Source organism: Thermobia domestica, chromosome 12 (assembly GCF_964235325.1).
Source record: "Thermobia domestica chromosome 12, izTheDome1.hap1.1, whole genome shotgun sequence".
Classification (NCBI taxonomy): domain Eukaryota; kingdom Metazoa; phylum Arthropoda; class Insecta; order Zygentoma; family Lepismatidae; genus Thermobia; species Thermobia domestica.
Genome location: NC_137465.1, coordinates 226,701,796 through 226,716,678, shown reverse-complemented (window position 1 = coordinate 226,716,678; position 14,883 = coordinate 226,701,796). Strand labels below are relative to the sequence as shown.

Genomic DNA, 14,883 nt, shown 5'->3' with positions numbered 1-14,883 from the left:
TGCATACGATGGAGAAATTATTAACAAAGGATCTACTAAAAATGATGCTTATAAATATGTAAAGGAGCGTGTCTACTAAAATTTTGAAATGAAAAAAATAAAAATGAAATCTTTGAGTTTTACGTCCCACGGTTATGCCGGTTAGGCTAAAGGAGACGGTGATAATGAGTAATGAATGAAATGGTGGAATGAAGAAAGTGGGAGGAAACGGGAGAACCCCGAGAAAACCCACGCACACGGTGTTTGTCCACCACAAAGTTCACTTGGCGGGAGCAGGGTTTGAACCCGAGACCAAATTTTGAAATGAAATTTCGTGACTTTTTGGTGATTTTTTCTTTTATTTAACCATAAAATTCTTTAACATCCAAAAACTAACAACAGTATCTAATATTGTTTAGCACTTATCTTTATCTTATCTCTACTTTCAAAGGCTATTCCTTGGAGCGATAGAAATTTGGTATCCTCACAGTTGAATAAACTGCTTAGAAGCGTAGGTGGTTTCGGTGATGCGATGCGAGTTGCATCACCACTGCTCAATGATGCCAGCTGGAGATCAATCTCAAGGGTGAATTTATGTGCGAATTAGGCCGACTTTTCACCCATGCGGTAGAAGCGTTCTTTGCTTGCAATTTGGTAGCGTCTTAAGCCGACCATAGACGGTGAATTTTGATGATTTATAGAACAAAATTTTAGTTATATATAAGGTAAAGAAATCGTGACTTGAAAGCTAAATTTCGTGACTTTTCCTTGACTTTAATGACCGTTTTCTGATTTCGTGACCGATAGATACCGTGTAAAGTCAACATGATGATAATGTGTAAGTTCTTTTGTGTAATTATTTTCATATATTTTAATACCTTTTCCAAAAATTTTAAAAGTTTTCCAAGTAAAAGATAAAATTTATCATTCTTTTGTCGGAAGTTAATGTTTATATATCGAGTTAGCCAGACGGAAGTGTGTCCGCATTTTTGCATTTCAGAATATGGTATAAGCTAAAATATTTATTTGTTGCTGGTAAAATAATTAATAAAAAACACTTGACACATACACAGCTTGAAAACTTATCAACGCAAATTCGAATTCCTGGAACTTTCAAGATCTTTATCTTCTTTCAAAATTGCCTTTAAAAGGAAACTTTCTAAAGTCATGAATGCTTATATCGAAAACCGATAGATTTACTTCATTTAATGGAAAATGTTAGATAACCAAACGAACGAAACGGAGAGAAAATGTGGCAATTCAATTTTTCACAAATTCTTTACGCTATTGGCCAGCTCCCTGGATTTTAATAGTAATAATAGATATAGGTAGCCTATAACAATTCTGATATTTCAGCAGACATTAGTGAAAACTTTACTAAAATTAGTTCAGTTGATATTGGTCTGAATAAAGTTAAACATACTGTATATATTTAAAAAAAATAATAAAAAAAATAAAAAAAAACTAACTCTGAATGTGTCTTACTTTTTGAAATCTCCATACTGTTTCAACAAGTTCGCTTGTCTTCCTCAGCCGCTTTAAAATTCTTACTGTAAATTTACATCTTATGACGGAAAATCACATGTTATTTTAAGGGAATGCGTATTTAATTTGATATTACAAGAAGCGATAGTATACATAAACAGTTAGGAAGCATAACTTGAAATCTTCAATTAAACGATGCAGCTCTATTCTTCATGTGAGCAATATCAGCAAATAGTACAAAGTGTCATTGTTCTGTCATATGATCTATAAGTTCACAGTAGAAATTTCGAAGCTGCCGAGAAAGATAAGAGGACTTGTTGAAATTGTACGAGTAAGACAGAGTTAAGGTCTTCTAAATATTATATATATATATATATATATATATATATATATATATATATATATATATATATATATATATATATATATATAAAGATAGCCTTTAATGTCTAGCTTTTGTTTCTGCGCCAATGAACCTTGGAACTCTTAATAGACAGATTTAGTTATAGCACAATTCTGAAAGGATTAACACCGTGGTGGCTCAGTGGTGCTTGCCTCTGATGCTACAAGTCCCTGGTTCGATCCCACCCTAAGTGAGTTTATGGTGACCAACATCGTATTGCGCAGGTTTTCGCAGGGTTCTCCTGTACCTTCCAATATTTTCATACCACCACTCACTTTCATTAACACATTGGCTGCCATGTGTATCAAATTGATAAACAAGGTAACATCCCTGGCAGACCATGTGCATAAAATTGATACACATATTTCATACAGTTTTGTATACCTGAAAAAGGCCTGGTACATAACCTTGGGGGATTCATGTCCGGCAGGCAATATGTTAATCATCCTTCTTCTTAGCGTTAAAGATTTCATTCCATATTTCATTTAAAGAATTAATATTATCTTTTAGACACTGGTTTCACTCATTCTTATGAGCACACTAGTGTGCTATTATTGGATATACTAATTTGCTTCTTTTAGGAAGATAAAAATTTGACAGTTACGTCTCAAATGGACACTTTTACTTTCGACAAGTTACGAGAGTAATCGAATCTATTTTATCATTGTCAAAGATTAAACTAGAAAATAGTATAAAATAAATGCAATTGAAGTTAAGACCCGAATTTAATGTGCTGCCGCCGAAAATCAATATGGAGTCTCCACAATAAAGGCAAATTTGAGTCTACAATTAATAAAAGTATCTACTGATTACTTTACAGTCTTCCATATTCTATATCACATAATAAAAATACACTTGTTCAGTGTCTTACGGCATATGATGTTTATCTCACCTAGGGCCGTGCCGTGGAAAATCAGCGCCCGGGTCGAGAGTATACAACGGCGCCCTATATATATATATATATTCCAAGCAATTTTTCTTTTCTTTTTTCTTTTTTCTCCCGAATTTTCGCCCCCTTACTTGGGTGCCCGGGGCCGTCGCCCCGCTCGCCCCCCTACGGCACGGCCCTGATCTCACCTTTGTAAGAACTGCCTGAGTATATACTTACTGTTCTTTCATGCCTTTGTTTAATAAAACCAGAATACCAACAACTGTATTGATAGCTTCTTCTTTCCTCACAGACAGTTTCGTTCGCATCATCATTTACAAGCAGAAGCGTAGCGTATTTGGGTTCTCCACCAATAGCAACGCAGAAAAGTGTTACTTGAATTGCAGGAAGAACAAGCGAAAACAAAAAGAATCTAGAATTTGGAAAGAAAAGCGTATCTCTCAAAAACTCAAAAATTTGCTGTTTGCTAGTAAGTTATGGGGAAAATGTATGTCTAAAAGAATAAAAGTATTTCTTTTTTAATATTACATGAGAACACAAACAGGAGAGGTAGGCCTATCTAAAGTAAAATACAGCACTAGTTGAGCTATGTTTTTCTTTATATCATTATTATTATTATTATTATTATTATTATTATTATTATTATTGATTTACCCCTTTCGCGATTTAAAATATCACGTCCCTTATATTCATATGAAAATTTAGTATTACAGTGAAACCTGTCAACTTGGCCACCTCTCTAAGTTGGCCACCTGCTTATCTTGGCCTAGTTCGTCTTGAACCTGCATTTTCCCATAAGACATTCATTACTTACTACTCTATAAGTTGGCCACCTGTCTATCTTGGAAGTTGGCCACACTGAAGCAATGTTTACCCTATGATGATAATGATAAATTTACCTGCGTATCTTGGCCACGAAAAATACAATTTTGTTATTTTTCTTAACTCTTTCGAATTCCCATATGAGAGGCAGATGTTCTGTATTTGTGACTGACACAAAGAAGCATAGATTGGCGCGATTTGTTCTTGGAGGTCAATGGCCAGAACACTACCCTCATAAAAGGGTGGTGAAGGAAGATGCGAACAAGAAAAAGCACGTACAGGAATTCAGGAAATGGTTGTATGTATTTGTTTACCCTGTCTGTTTTGGTAAAACCATTAGCTATATCGGCTCCTTTCATCAGTGGGAAGCTTTAGTAATTCCGGAAAATTCTCAAGGTTAAAGCTCAATTGTCATTTATTGGCACCTGACTGCATGTCAAAAGGTAGCGGAGGTTTTGAGATATGAATTCCCTCAAGATTTTCTTAAAACATCTTTTGCTCCGAGGGAAACACTTAACTCATTAACAAGAGGTAGTTAACTACAATATTAGAATGTGCATATCTGCCAAAAAGAATAAAGCAAATATGTCTAGAATGAACCACCATTCAGTAACAACTGAAAGGAAGTCATATAAATTGCATATGAATTTCTCAATTTATAACTTAGCTTTTCTTGTTTTCAATCTGAATAACTCAGTGTGCTATAATATCAATTTTAATAAACTGCGTACATACACTTCCATTTCATGGTTGTTTGTGTAATTGTGTTTTCAATCCGAATAATCCAATGTACCAGACTAGTTTTCAGGAAGAGAAAGGTGTGCTTGTATATTAAACATACTATCAAGAGCGCCGATCCTGGGGGGACCGAGAGGGCCCAGGCCCCCAAAGCTCATGTGGTCCCTATTTTATTTATGAGTATACAATATTTGGTATAATTTGAGTGCAATTTGTCTTCATATATATATACCTTCTGCATCTGAATGGGCCCCCCAAATTTACAGAGAAATCGGCGCTCTTGCATACTATAGTAATATTTTCTAGTACTGTATATTTTTATGATTACTCTATGTACATTATTTATAAGTAGCTGTCGTGTCACTGCTTATTAAAATTTTACCATCAAGTAATACTAGAAATCCTATTCTAAAAATACACAAATCACACTTATTTCTGTAAGTTGGCCACCTGTCTAAGTTGGCCACTTTTGGATGGAACCGATGGTGGCCAACATAGACAGGTTTCACTGTAATATGAAATTGTTGATACTAAAATTTATATAACATAAGAAGTTCCGTTGTTTAGTCACTTAAATATTTTCAAAGCCAATTGAAAGAAAATTCTTGCAGAAATTAAAGTACAACGGTAAAAGCGTTGTATTATTTAAAACTATTTCTACATTTTTAATTCTTTTGAAAATCCAACCATGGACACTTCGAACGAGCGGCGCAAATCTGTCTTCAACATTGAGGGGAGGGGGAGGACGGGTAAGACTGTTCCCATAATCTTTATCTTTATATATAGCGATGTTCAAAATATTTATGAAATTCAAAAACAATGCTCTGTAGGATCAGGGAGCACAGTTATCCTCAACATTGAGAGGCAAGGAGATTTGAGGCTTATTCTGGGGGGACATCAATTTCATCTCACTTTCCTTTGTGGCAATCGGACACAAATCATTACATTTTTTTCCCCCAAAAAACACATTTCAAATCGAATTATTGGGGTGACTATCCTCCCAGTTCCAAGATGGGAGCGGACATGTCACTCTCATCCCCCGAGGTTTGCGCCAGTGCTTCGAACATATATCGGTCATTTTATGTCTTTCTACTCAGAATAGGCTCTACCATATGTTCAACTCAGGTAATTGCACGGGGCGGCAAAATATGTCGTAACTATATCATTTAAAATAAACATTTCTTGTTGGAAACAGACTTCATGATGATGGTAGTTATATTTACTAAGCTGACTATTTGAATACTACATTCATAAATCATGTATAGGTCGCATTAGTTTAAGGTTACATGGACAGTACTAAAAGCAAAATGGTCAAACAAATCCCAGCATAAAATGCTTGATTGTTGTCAAATACAAGTACTCAATTCTCGAACAGTAGAGAAAACCTGTTCCATTTAGTTAGTTATCATAATTTTGATATGAAAACCAGTCTTGTCTTTGTCACAAACAAGTTCCTTATCATTGAAGGTGAAAACAAGTTTTAATTTTTTTTTAATTAACAGATGTAGAAGGAAAATCAAGGAATAAAGAAAAAGCTAGTTGCATTGTAATTGCAAACTGATATATTGAGATTGAAGCTCTATATTGAATTCTATAAAAAGGATTACCATCTTTCGTCTGCAGATGTGTTGGTTTTATCTTTCACTAATATAATAGATTACTATTAAAAAAAAAAAGACAGACGCAGCGAGATTGTTTAGGCATTTCTAACTGCGAGTGCCCTTTCCCTGGCTTTCGTTGTTCATGATGGAGTAGCGTGCTTAAATTCGTAACTTTTAAGATTTCTTCTTCCTGGAGAAGAGGGAGGGGGCGGCAAATTGTCTTTGGAAGGCTCTGTTTCTACTGTAAAAACTATTTGTAAATAAATGTTTTGTATACTAAAGAATACAAAATGGCCACTAGGAGCTCTCTGTATTTATTAGAAAATACATACAACAATAGACTCGTGTGTGCTGAATAAATAACATATTCAGATTGCAGTGTAGGAGTAATTTCGTTTCATTACAGATTGTGTTCTCTCACAACTTTGAACCTCCATATTTCTTTCTTACATGGTTTCCGCAAGTAGATTTTACATCTTGAGCTCTTTTTTCTCTGCTTGGCGTTCCTTCTTACCACAGTGCATTTGCAAGGATCTACAGGTCCACATTTCTGCCTAGTGTTTACAGTTTCGTTGAAAGAAGATAGAAATACTGTAATTTGTTTCCATAATTTCGTTGTCAAAGATAAAAGGATGGAAATTAGGTTAAAAAAAAGAAGTTAAGAGTAATATGCAGAATAAGTACGATGACAGAAATTATTAATAACGAAGATACAAAGAAAGATTCAGTAAATATGTTACGGAGAGTTCATTCTTCAACATTGCTACATTTATTTTATTTTTTGCCGACCATTTGCTTTGGCCTTTTAAAAAAGTATCTTAAAATAATATGACATATGCATACTTTTGTTGAGAAGGGAAACTTGACTAAATTTCATACATTTACAATAATTCTCACTCATCAACGAGCAACAAACAAGTTTGTCACATAAGAGGTTATAAGTCTTTTCCTAACTATTACATTTCTTCTATTTCTTCTATCTTTATTGAATTATAATGATATATAATTCGCAGTGGTGTATTTACGATTTCGTTTCGGGAAGGGGGGCGCTGTGCTAACTTTAGTCCTGGAAATTTGAAAATTCTGTAAGATATTTCATTTACTTTAAAATAGTAAAAATAAATAAATAAATAAAAATAGAAATAAAATTCGGGCTGGGCTTAAGCCCGGAAGCCCTCTTAAATACGCTACTGATAATTCGATATATGTGTAGTTTGCACTCAATATATCTGTGCTAACTGTACCAGTTATTTACCTGTATTTACTGATGATAATAAATATTGTTTAAACTTAAATGAAAGATACTATGTTACACCTTTTTTTCGTCTACTATTTTCTAAAATCATAGAGGAATTCGGTTTACTGGTTTCTAGAATTAATTTGCGTTGTTAGTCTTCGTCAGGTATAGTTTCTTTCTTTCTCTGTATGGTCGCTTCCAATTTTAGTTTGACACCAGGAAAATTTGATTTTATAATGAAATCAGTAAATGATCTATTTAGTTTAAAAATGTAAGTGAAATGAAATGAAGCAAATTTCGAGACAATATATTTCATTTTACCAGTCTAGAGTGATGTCTGTGAAATTCCGTTAACTATAAATTTTATGCACAGAGTTGATTAAAAAAAAAAAAAAAGCGTAAATGTTAAAAATGAAGTGTAAATTTGAATAGTTGAACAAAGACCAGAAGCTCAACATTTTAATCGTTTGTTGAAGAAAAATAAAGAAAATCTCGTGAATAAAAATTTCAACTTGGATCTTTCTTGTGAATGAAAGAGGTGTAAGTTAAAACCATAGCCAACACTGAGAGTTTGAAAAATTGAGGAAATATTCCTTCAAGTATGGTATCTTACTAAAATTTATAGAGGCAATAATATATTAAATTTAAGTGTTCTTTAAGAAGAATTTAAGTGCTATGTTGTCTTTAAATATACTGTACGTATATTTATATATTTAAAATTTGCTCAGCTGGTTCTCAATATAGAACTACGTATAACACATTTAAAGTTTTCATTTTTTTTGCTCCTATTTTTAAGAATATCTTTTCATTCTTTGATATAAAAACACGTTAAAATTTATACCGAATTTTATTACTTGCGAAACATATGTTTGTTCTGTTTTTACTTAACTATATTTTTTTCTGAATAGTGATGTTATATGGGTTTGCCGAATTTTGGATTTTGTTGAAAATTTCAAAGTAACTGGATGATATTGAATTCTGGAAATGAGAAATTATTTAACTTGATACATTACAATATATGAAAGAATAAAGTGTTAGTATATTTGTTGATATGTATAAAATGTAAATAGTAATATTATACTTTTAGGTAATATGCGGTGGTCGAATTGGAAATATATTACTGTATAGATATGCTCGTGTGATTAGGTCTATCTTAGGTATATATATATATATATCAATATAGTAGAATTTTATTTTTATTTGTAAATTAAGGAGTTTGGTTTACCAAAAACTCGTTTATATATTTACTCAGACTGTTCATGTACTGTCTGGAAGACACAAAATTTTAAGAATTATTTGAATTATCATCATCAAGACGTAGAGAGTAAAAACTTAGGAATCGAGTACGTTGATGCAAATGGTTCGTCCAGTTGCTTCGAAGATGTTGACAATCTTCATCTTATGTAGTCCTATGAGAGTCATTATGGATTTGATCCTTGCGTGATAGACTATCCGCAGTGATATTGAGATTAGTGGGTTTGTATAATGCTCAGGGCACAAAATACTAATCTGTCTATGCAATATAACACTAAAAGGAAATAAATTACTTTTTACTTGCTAAATCTAAAGACTTAGGTATTATTTTTTTTTTTTTTAAAAATCAATTATTCATTTATGTTAAAGTATAATTCATTTAATATGAGGTAAAATGCTTTGACTGGAGAATATAGGGTGAGAGGAAATGCAAAAATTCAAACTTCAATTTTCAGTGTCTCCCTGTTCTACCTAATGACCCTCCAGCACTTTGTAACACATTTTTTATCTAATCTTATCTTGAGGCATAACAGGAATTCCTGTTCTGCCTAATTCCTGTTCTGCCTAATTAACCCAAAAAGGGATATTTAGATTTAAGGGAAACTTAATACTAATTATTTTCCCGATAACTGCAGTTGCTGTCAGGACCTCTTGATTTTCTTATACCATTTCAGCTTCTCTGAAATTAAATTAGCAATCATAGATCATCATTATTTTACTACGAGTATATCTGCGCGATATCTGTTGGCCGTCTATAACTTCACTAAGGAGATCTTATGCTTCTGGTTGCGAGTGTGCAATTAACTGAACAATAACATAGTTAAGGACATAAGTAACTGCCCTTGCGAAAACGTGGATTCATTCTCTCTCATGACATGGAAAATTCTTGAAAGTAATAATAAGAAAAATTGTATTTTTTTAAAAGTTACTTTTGATATTAAGGTAATGGTCAACATTTCCTCATACAGAAGTTGAAATATTAAGAATAATGGTAATATAAGTATATAAATTGGAACAATATCACCTAAGAGATTAAGTAACATATTATACAGGGTGTTTCAAAACAACATCGACAACATTTGGGAGGTGATTCCTTACACCAAGATGAAACAAAAATCATAGACGAACCAGGGTGCACAAATGCTTCCTTTCGGAGTTATAGGGTGCCGAAAACATTGGAAAATGAATTTTAAAGGTCTATAGCTCCAAAACTATGGGACCTACCGTAGTCGGGTCAAGACTTCACTTAGGAACTAGTATGTGCCCTATCCAAAAATCTATGTTTCAGAATCCTAAGGTACTCACGCAACACTTTTTATAGAGGGAGTTTGGCTACGGGCATATAATTTGAAGTACTCACCAATTACCTCTATAAAAATTGTTGCGGAAGTATCGCAGGATTCTAAAATAGACCTTTGGATAGGGCACATACTAGTTCCTAAGTGAAGACTTGACCCGACTATGGTGGGCTCCATAGTATCGGAGCTATGGACCTGAAGTTAATTTTTACATGTTTTCGGCAGCGTATAACTCCGAAAGGAAGTATTTGTGCACTCAGGTTGGTCTATACTTTTTGCCTTATTTTGTCAGGAATCACTTTCCAAATGTTGTCGCTGTTGTTTTGTAACACCCTGTATAAGAAATTAAGGACAACCATTCTTTTACTGTATGGTTAATTTACCGATCTCTGCCCTTAGCCTAAATGACTATTATTAATATAGGCGCAGTAAGGAAGTGTATATAAGAACTCTTCAGTTGTGTGGAATTTATGTGTTATAATATATATTTTACCATTGAGAAAAAACATACTTCTCAATGGTAAAAAGAATTAACCACCTGAAAGATGTAAACAAATTCTTGTTTGTGATTGGCCAAAATTAAGAAGCGTAAATAAACGCTTATCTCTGATTCGTGGAATGCTGCCTGTACACAATATTTAATGGAACTTGTAGAAATATATACAGTATACAGTAAAACCTATCTAAAGCGGACAGCAGTGGAGAATTAAAAATTGTCCGCTATAGAGAGGTGTCCGCCTTAGAGAGGTTGTTTTAATATTTTTCTTACATAAATTAGTAAACAAGGCAATATGCAATTACAAAAATTTTTTGCATGAATCATGTATTTACGAATATTACAAAAATGTTATTGTACTTGCATTATCCTCCGCCATCCAATACTCGATGTTGGAGGCATAACATCGAGATAAGATGTTATAGGTTTCTGCACTTTACACTTATCACTACTTACTACATTTTCGGTATGTTAGTTAATTTGTGGATTAATTGCAATCCAGTAGTGTCTTTTTTTGAGACAATATGCGCACCCGCGGGAAAAAACACCAACTTGTATTCTCCTTGGTTAGAAATTCCAGCGGGATAGTAGAATGACGTGTCATCCCAAATGGCGGGCAACTGTCAATCGCTTTTGCGTGTAAAACAGGTTGGAAGGGAGTCGAATGCAGGAAAAGGACATCTGGGTTGCTGAGCAGACACTTGAAAAGACAAAATGTTGTCACAATGCTTTCTTGGTGACACATGTATGGTGTTCGTGTTGGTACTAAACGGTACGTTTACGGTACTTTTCAACTTATTTCTAGAGTAATATGGAGGTAAATTACCTATACTAGACAGAAAAGACTCCGTGTCCGTACTAGAGAGTGTCCGCTTTAGAGAGGTTTGCCAATGTGTTTTTTCCTATTACAGTGTTTGGGGATTACAAAATATGTCCGTTACGGGAGGTGTCCGCTTTATACAGGTGTCCGTTAGTAGAGGTTTCATTGTATATACATTTGTTATTTGATGTAGGTTTGTTTTCTTAACAGTTTTCCACTTAGAGTTGAAATATAGCATTCTTCTTTCTTGATTAGTAACACATTTGTCATGTCCCCATAGAACAACTTGCTGGCTACATCTCTGAATGAATTTATGTTGGTTTCTGCATACTGTGACTTTTGTGTAAATTTAGACTAATTTTAGGGGCGATTTTACAAATCTTAATATAATTTATCCTCATATTGAATTTGGGCCCTTCCAAAATAAATTCCTGCCTATGTGCTTGCCTCATAGGAATTCTATTGAAGAAAATCTGAACAATTTCAGTTTCCTCAGAATCACGAAATTTAGAGTTTAAAATTATATGCAACTCCCTTTAACAAAGTAATTATATCATTAAATTTGCATTTGCACAACTGTTGCTCAGCCTCTTTGTAATGTTGGTATATTTTTTTGTTGGTTCTAACTTCATGTCCGCCAGTAATTCGTTCCATTTGAATGCACGTATAGATCCATCTCTTAGAAGAGCATTTACGAACTTCCACAATGAGGTGCGAAGCATCTACATTCGACTTGAATTTGTTATCGCTGGTGTGGAAGGTTGTTTTTATTTATTTTTGCATTTAATAATTAATACGCAGTAATGCGTAAATTTTTTAATTATTTTTTTTATTAAGATCTATAACATGCTTTGCCAACTATCACTCAAACTTGGGAGGATTTGAGTGAAAGTTGGTACGCAACGTGGTCGGTCGTGTTTGAGCTATTTGCGTGTAATAATTAATATTATAAGTTTTTCTTATTTTTTTGGATTTGATGCGAGGGATAGTTTATTGCTTTTGTAAATTATTAGAAAGTATGTATTATAACCTACGTCCTCGTGGTATGAAGGGTTATTAAGTTTAAAGTTAAATGATTACGTTAGTAACTTATATATTTAAATGATTATATTTTAACTTTAAAATTATTTGAATCACATATTTTTGTTTTAGATAAGTAACTTAACATGTATATTAGAATACTATAAGAAATATATTTGTGTTTTTATAACGAGAACTACTTATATAGCCGTGAGAAGTTTTAAAATAAATTTTGTTGTTTTAATTAAACTTCTTTTTTTACTTGAAAATTGATTCAATTAAAATATATAAAAAAATAACTTTTTGCGCAAGTGGCTTATTTGCAAAATAATGTGTATAATGAATTTTATTTATTTATTTATTTTTAACAAATTTGTAGTAGGCGTGCTGGCTATTTGAAATGATTTTAGATTTTAATATAATTGAAGAAACATAGCTTTTGCGAGAGATAATTTCCTGAATATTTGTTGTTGTTGTTTTAGAATAAAATTGGTATTTTACTTATAATTGTATTTAGGTAAAATTTTATAGAACAACATGTTTTGTTGAGAAGTATGATGAAATGGTTTTTTGACGGTTTGATATTTTTACAATAAAAAATTTTTGTACTTTAAGACCACTGATAAGTGTTTTTTTGTTTGATGATTAAGAGGGATGCTTTTTTTTGTATAATTATAAATGATTTATATTTTAAAACTATTAAAATAATGTTTGTTGTAACTTGTTGTTTGGTTAAAGCACTTGACTTAATTGTTTACTATTGGTTTGTCGGGTTGTCTTTTTTATACAACCTCTTTGTTGTGGAGGTTATGTAACTTGTTATTTGATTCTTTTGCCTGATTTTTTTTGTGATAGGGGCTTTGCTGATTGTTGCCAGACTAACTTGTGTTTTTTTTTTTTTTTTGTCACCGTGGGTTACGTGATTAGCAACTATTTACTGAATATAACATTGTTTATTATTGGTTAATGACTACAAATTGTTTAATTACAAATTAGTTTAGATGTTATTTAGACACTTGGGGTGATTTGTTAATTTTTGTTTTTTATGGGAACTGAAGTAGAAAAAGTTTTTTAGCAACTTTTTGAACAAAGAGTAGTTGTTTTACTCATGTACACATATAAAAATAAAGTTAATTTTGTTGTTGTTTTTAAGTCGGGCTTTGACGATAAGACTGAATTTACTGTTGCCAATTAGTGCATTTTTAAAATTAAAATTAGTTGGAAATTTAATAAAATAAACGTTTTAATTTTTTTGCTTCGATTAGCGTCCCGCTGTTGATAGCAAATTCCCGCTGCGCGTAGCCTACCTTGGGTTGCGTCGTTCTTCCCTCTGAAACGACAACAAAGTCTTGCTTCTTGCTTCTGATTTGACACTTCCACTAATACATGTTATACAAAAGGATACACATATTAAGTTTCTATTAAAATTTCCAGCTTCTATTGGTATCAACATTAAGAAAGTATTCACCATGTGCTTTTAGTTCATATTCGTAAAATGAGTAAAAATAAGTTTTTTTCACCCGGACTAGTAATATTTCATGGCAACATTTAATTTTTATTTTTTCATGAATTTATTTCTTCCTAATCAATAACTTTCGTTAAGTTTATTTATTCCTATTGAAAAACTTTCGTTAGAAAGGCTGGACGTTTCGGTATAAAGATCGGAAATTTTACAACGAACCATCCTCACACCTAAATGTCCTTATAGGAAACGTCTTACACCGAAACAGCCATATCCCACTCCAGATCACTGAATGTGATTGACATGACTGTGATGGATGACATGCTTTCTTCAGAGTCTATTTCAGTATTAGAGATCTATGTTCAATGTCTATTTTGATAATCAGTTTCCTTTCTTTGTTTGTTTGCCATTTTTTACCCGTTTATTTCTGACGCGCCTTTCTTAGTGTACGGTTAAGCATAATTTGCGGCCATTGAGAAAATCCCTGTTCAAGTGCGTCAGATGCGGCTATTTATGGCTATGTCCAAAACTTCTTTAGATAGACGCGTTATTTGCAACCATGATTGAATCCCATTAGGTTTGATTGAATCCCATTCGATTAATTCTGAATTACACAGCTACAGAGCTCTTATCCCAGTAGAAAAGAAAATCCTTAGGTTGTGACCACAGAAACTCCTCCACAGCTGTCATGACGTCATTATCGCTTGCAAAACGTCGTCCTGCTAGAGCCTTTTTTAGATTAAAGAACAAGTGGAAGTCTGAGGAGGCCAGGTGTGGAGAATAGGGTGGATAAGGAACGAGTTCAAAGCATCATTCGGGAATAGTAGCCATGGCAGCTGCTGATGTGTAGCCAGGAGCATCGTCATGGTAGAGAACGCCTCTGGACATCATTTGTGGGCTTTTTTCTTGAATTTACACTCGAAGTTTTTTCAAAAGGTCACTATAGTATTGTCCTGTGATGGTATAACCCCTTTGCAGGTAATCAATGAATATCACACCTTGGGAATCCCAAAAAACAGAGACCATCATTTTGTCAGCGGAAGGGATCACCTTTGCCTTCTTTGGGGTAGTGGAGGAGGGGTGCTTCTATTGTTTGGATTGTTGTTTTGTTTCTGGCTGGTAATGATGTACCCAACAGTCATTCATAGTGATGAATCGACAGAGAAAATCGTCTACATCACGTTCTAACAGTTTCGAATTGTCCAAGGATAGTAGGTACCGAGTGCGTTTTTGTTCGGGAGTCAGAAGACGTGAGATCCATCGAGCGGAAACTTTTGATAAACCAAGCTCGTTCCTCAGAATATGATCTACTCGCTCCTGTCATATGCCCAGCCTGTCTGCTATCTGTCGAGTTGACAATCGGCGATCTTCCATGATCA

At 33.4% G+C, this 14,883-nt stretch overlaps 1 protein-coding gene across 3 annotated transcripts in view; it reads right to left on the bottom strand.

Annotated features, from left to right (window-relative positions):
- The window catches only part of LOC145667071 (ABC transporter G family member 20-like), a 112,175-nt gene that overhangs the window by 42,409 nt on the left and 54,883 nt on the right, over positions 1-14,883 (bottom strand). For all 3 annotated transcript variants that reach the window (XM_081734775.1, XM_081734773.1, XM_081734776.1), the window contains one exon: positions 2,976-3,168. In XM_081734775.1, the coding sequence (XP_081590901.1) occupies positions 2,976-3,168 (193 nt within the window). The remainder of the gene's footprint in view (positions 1-2,975; positions 3,169-14,883) is intronic.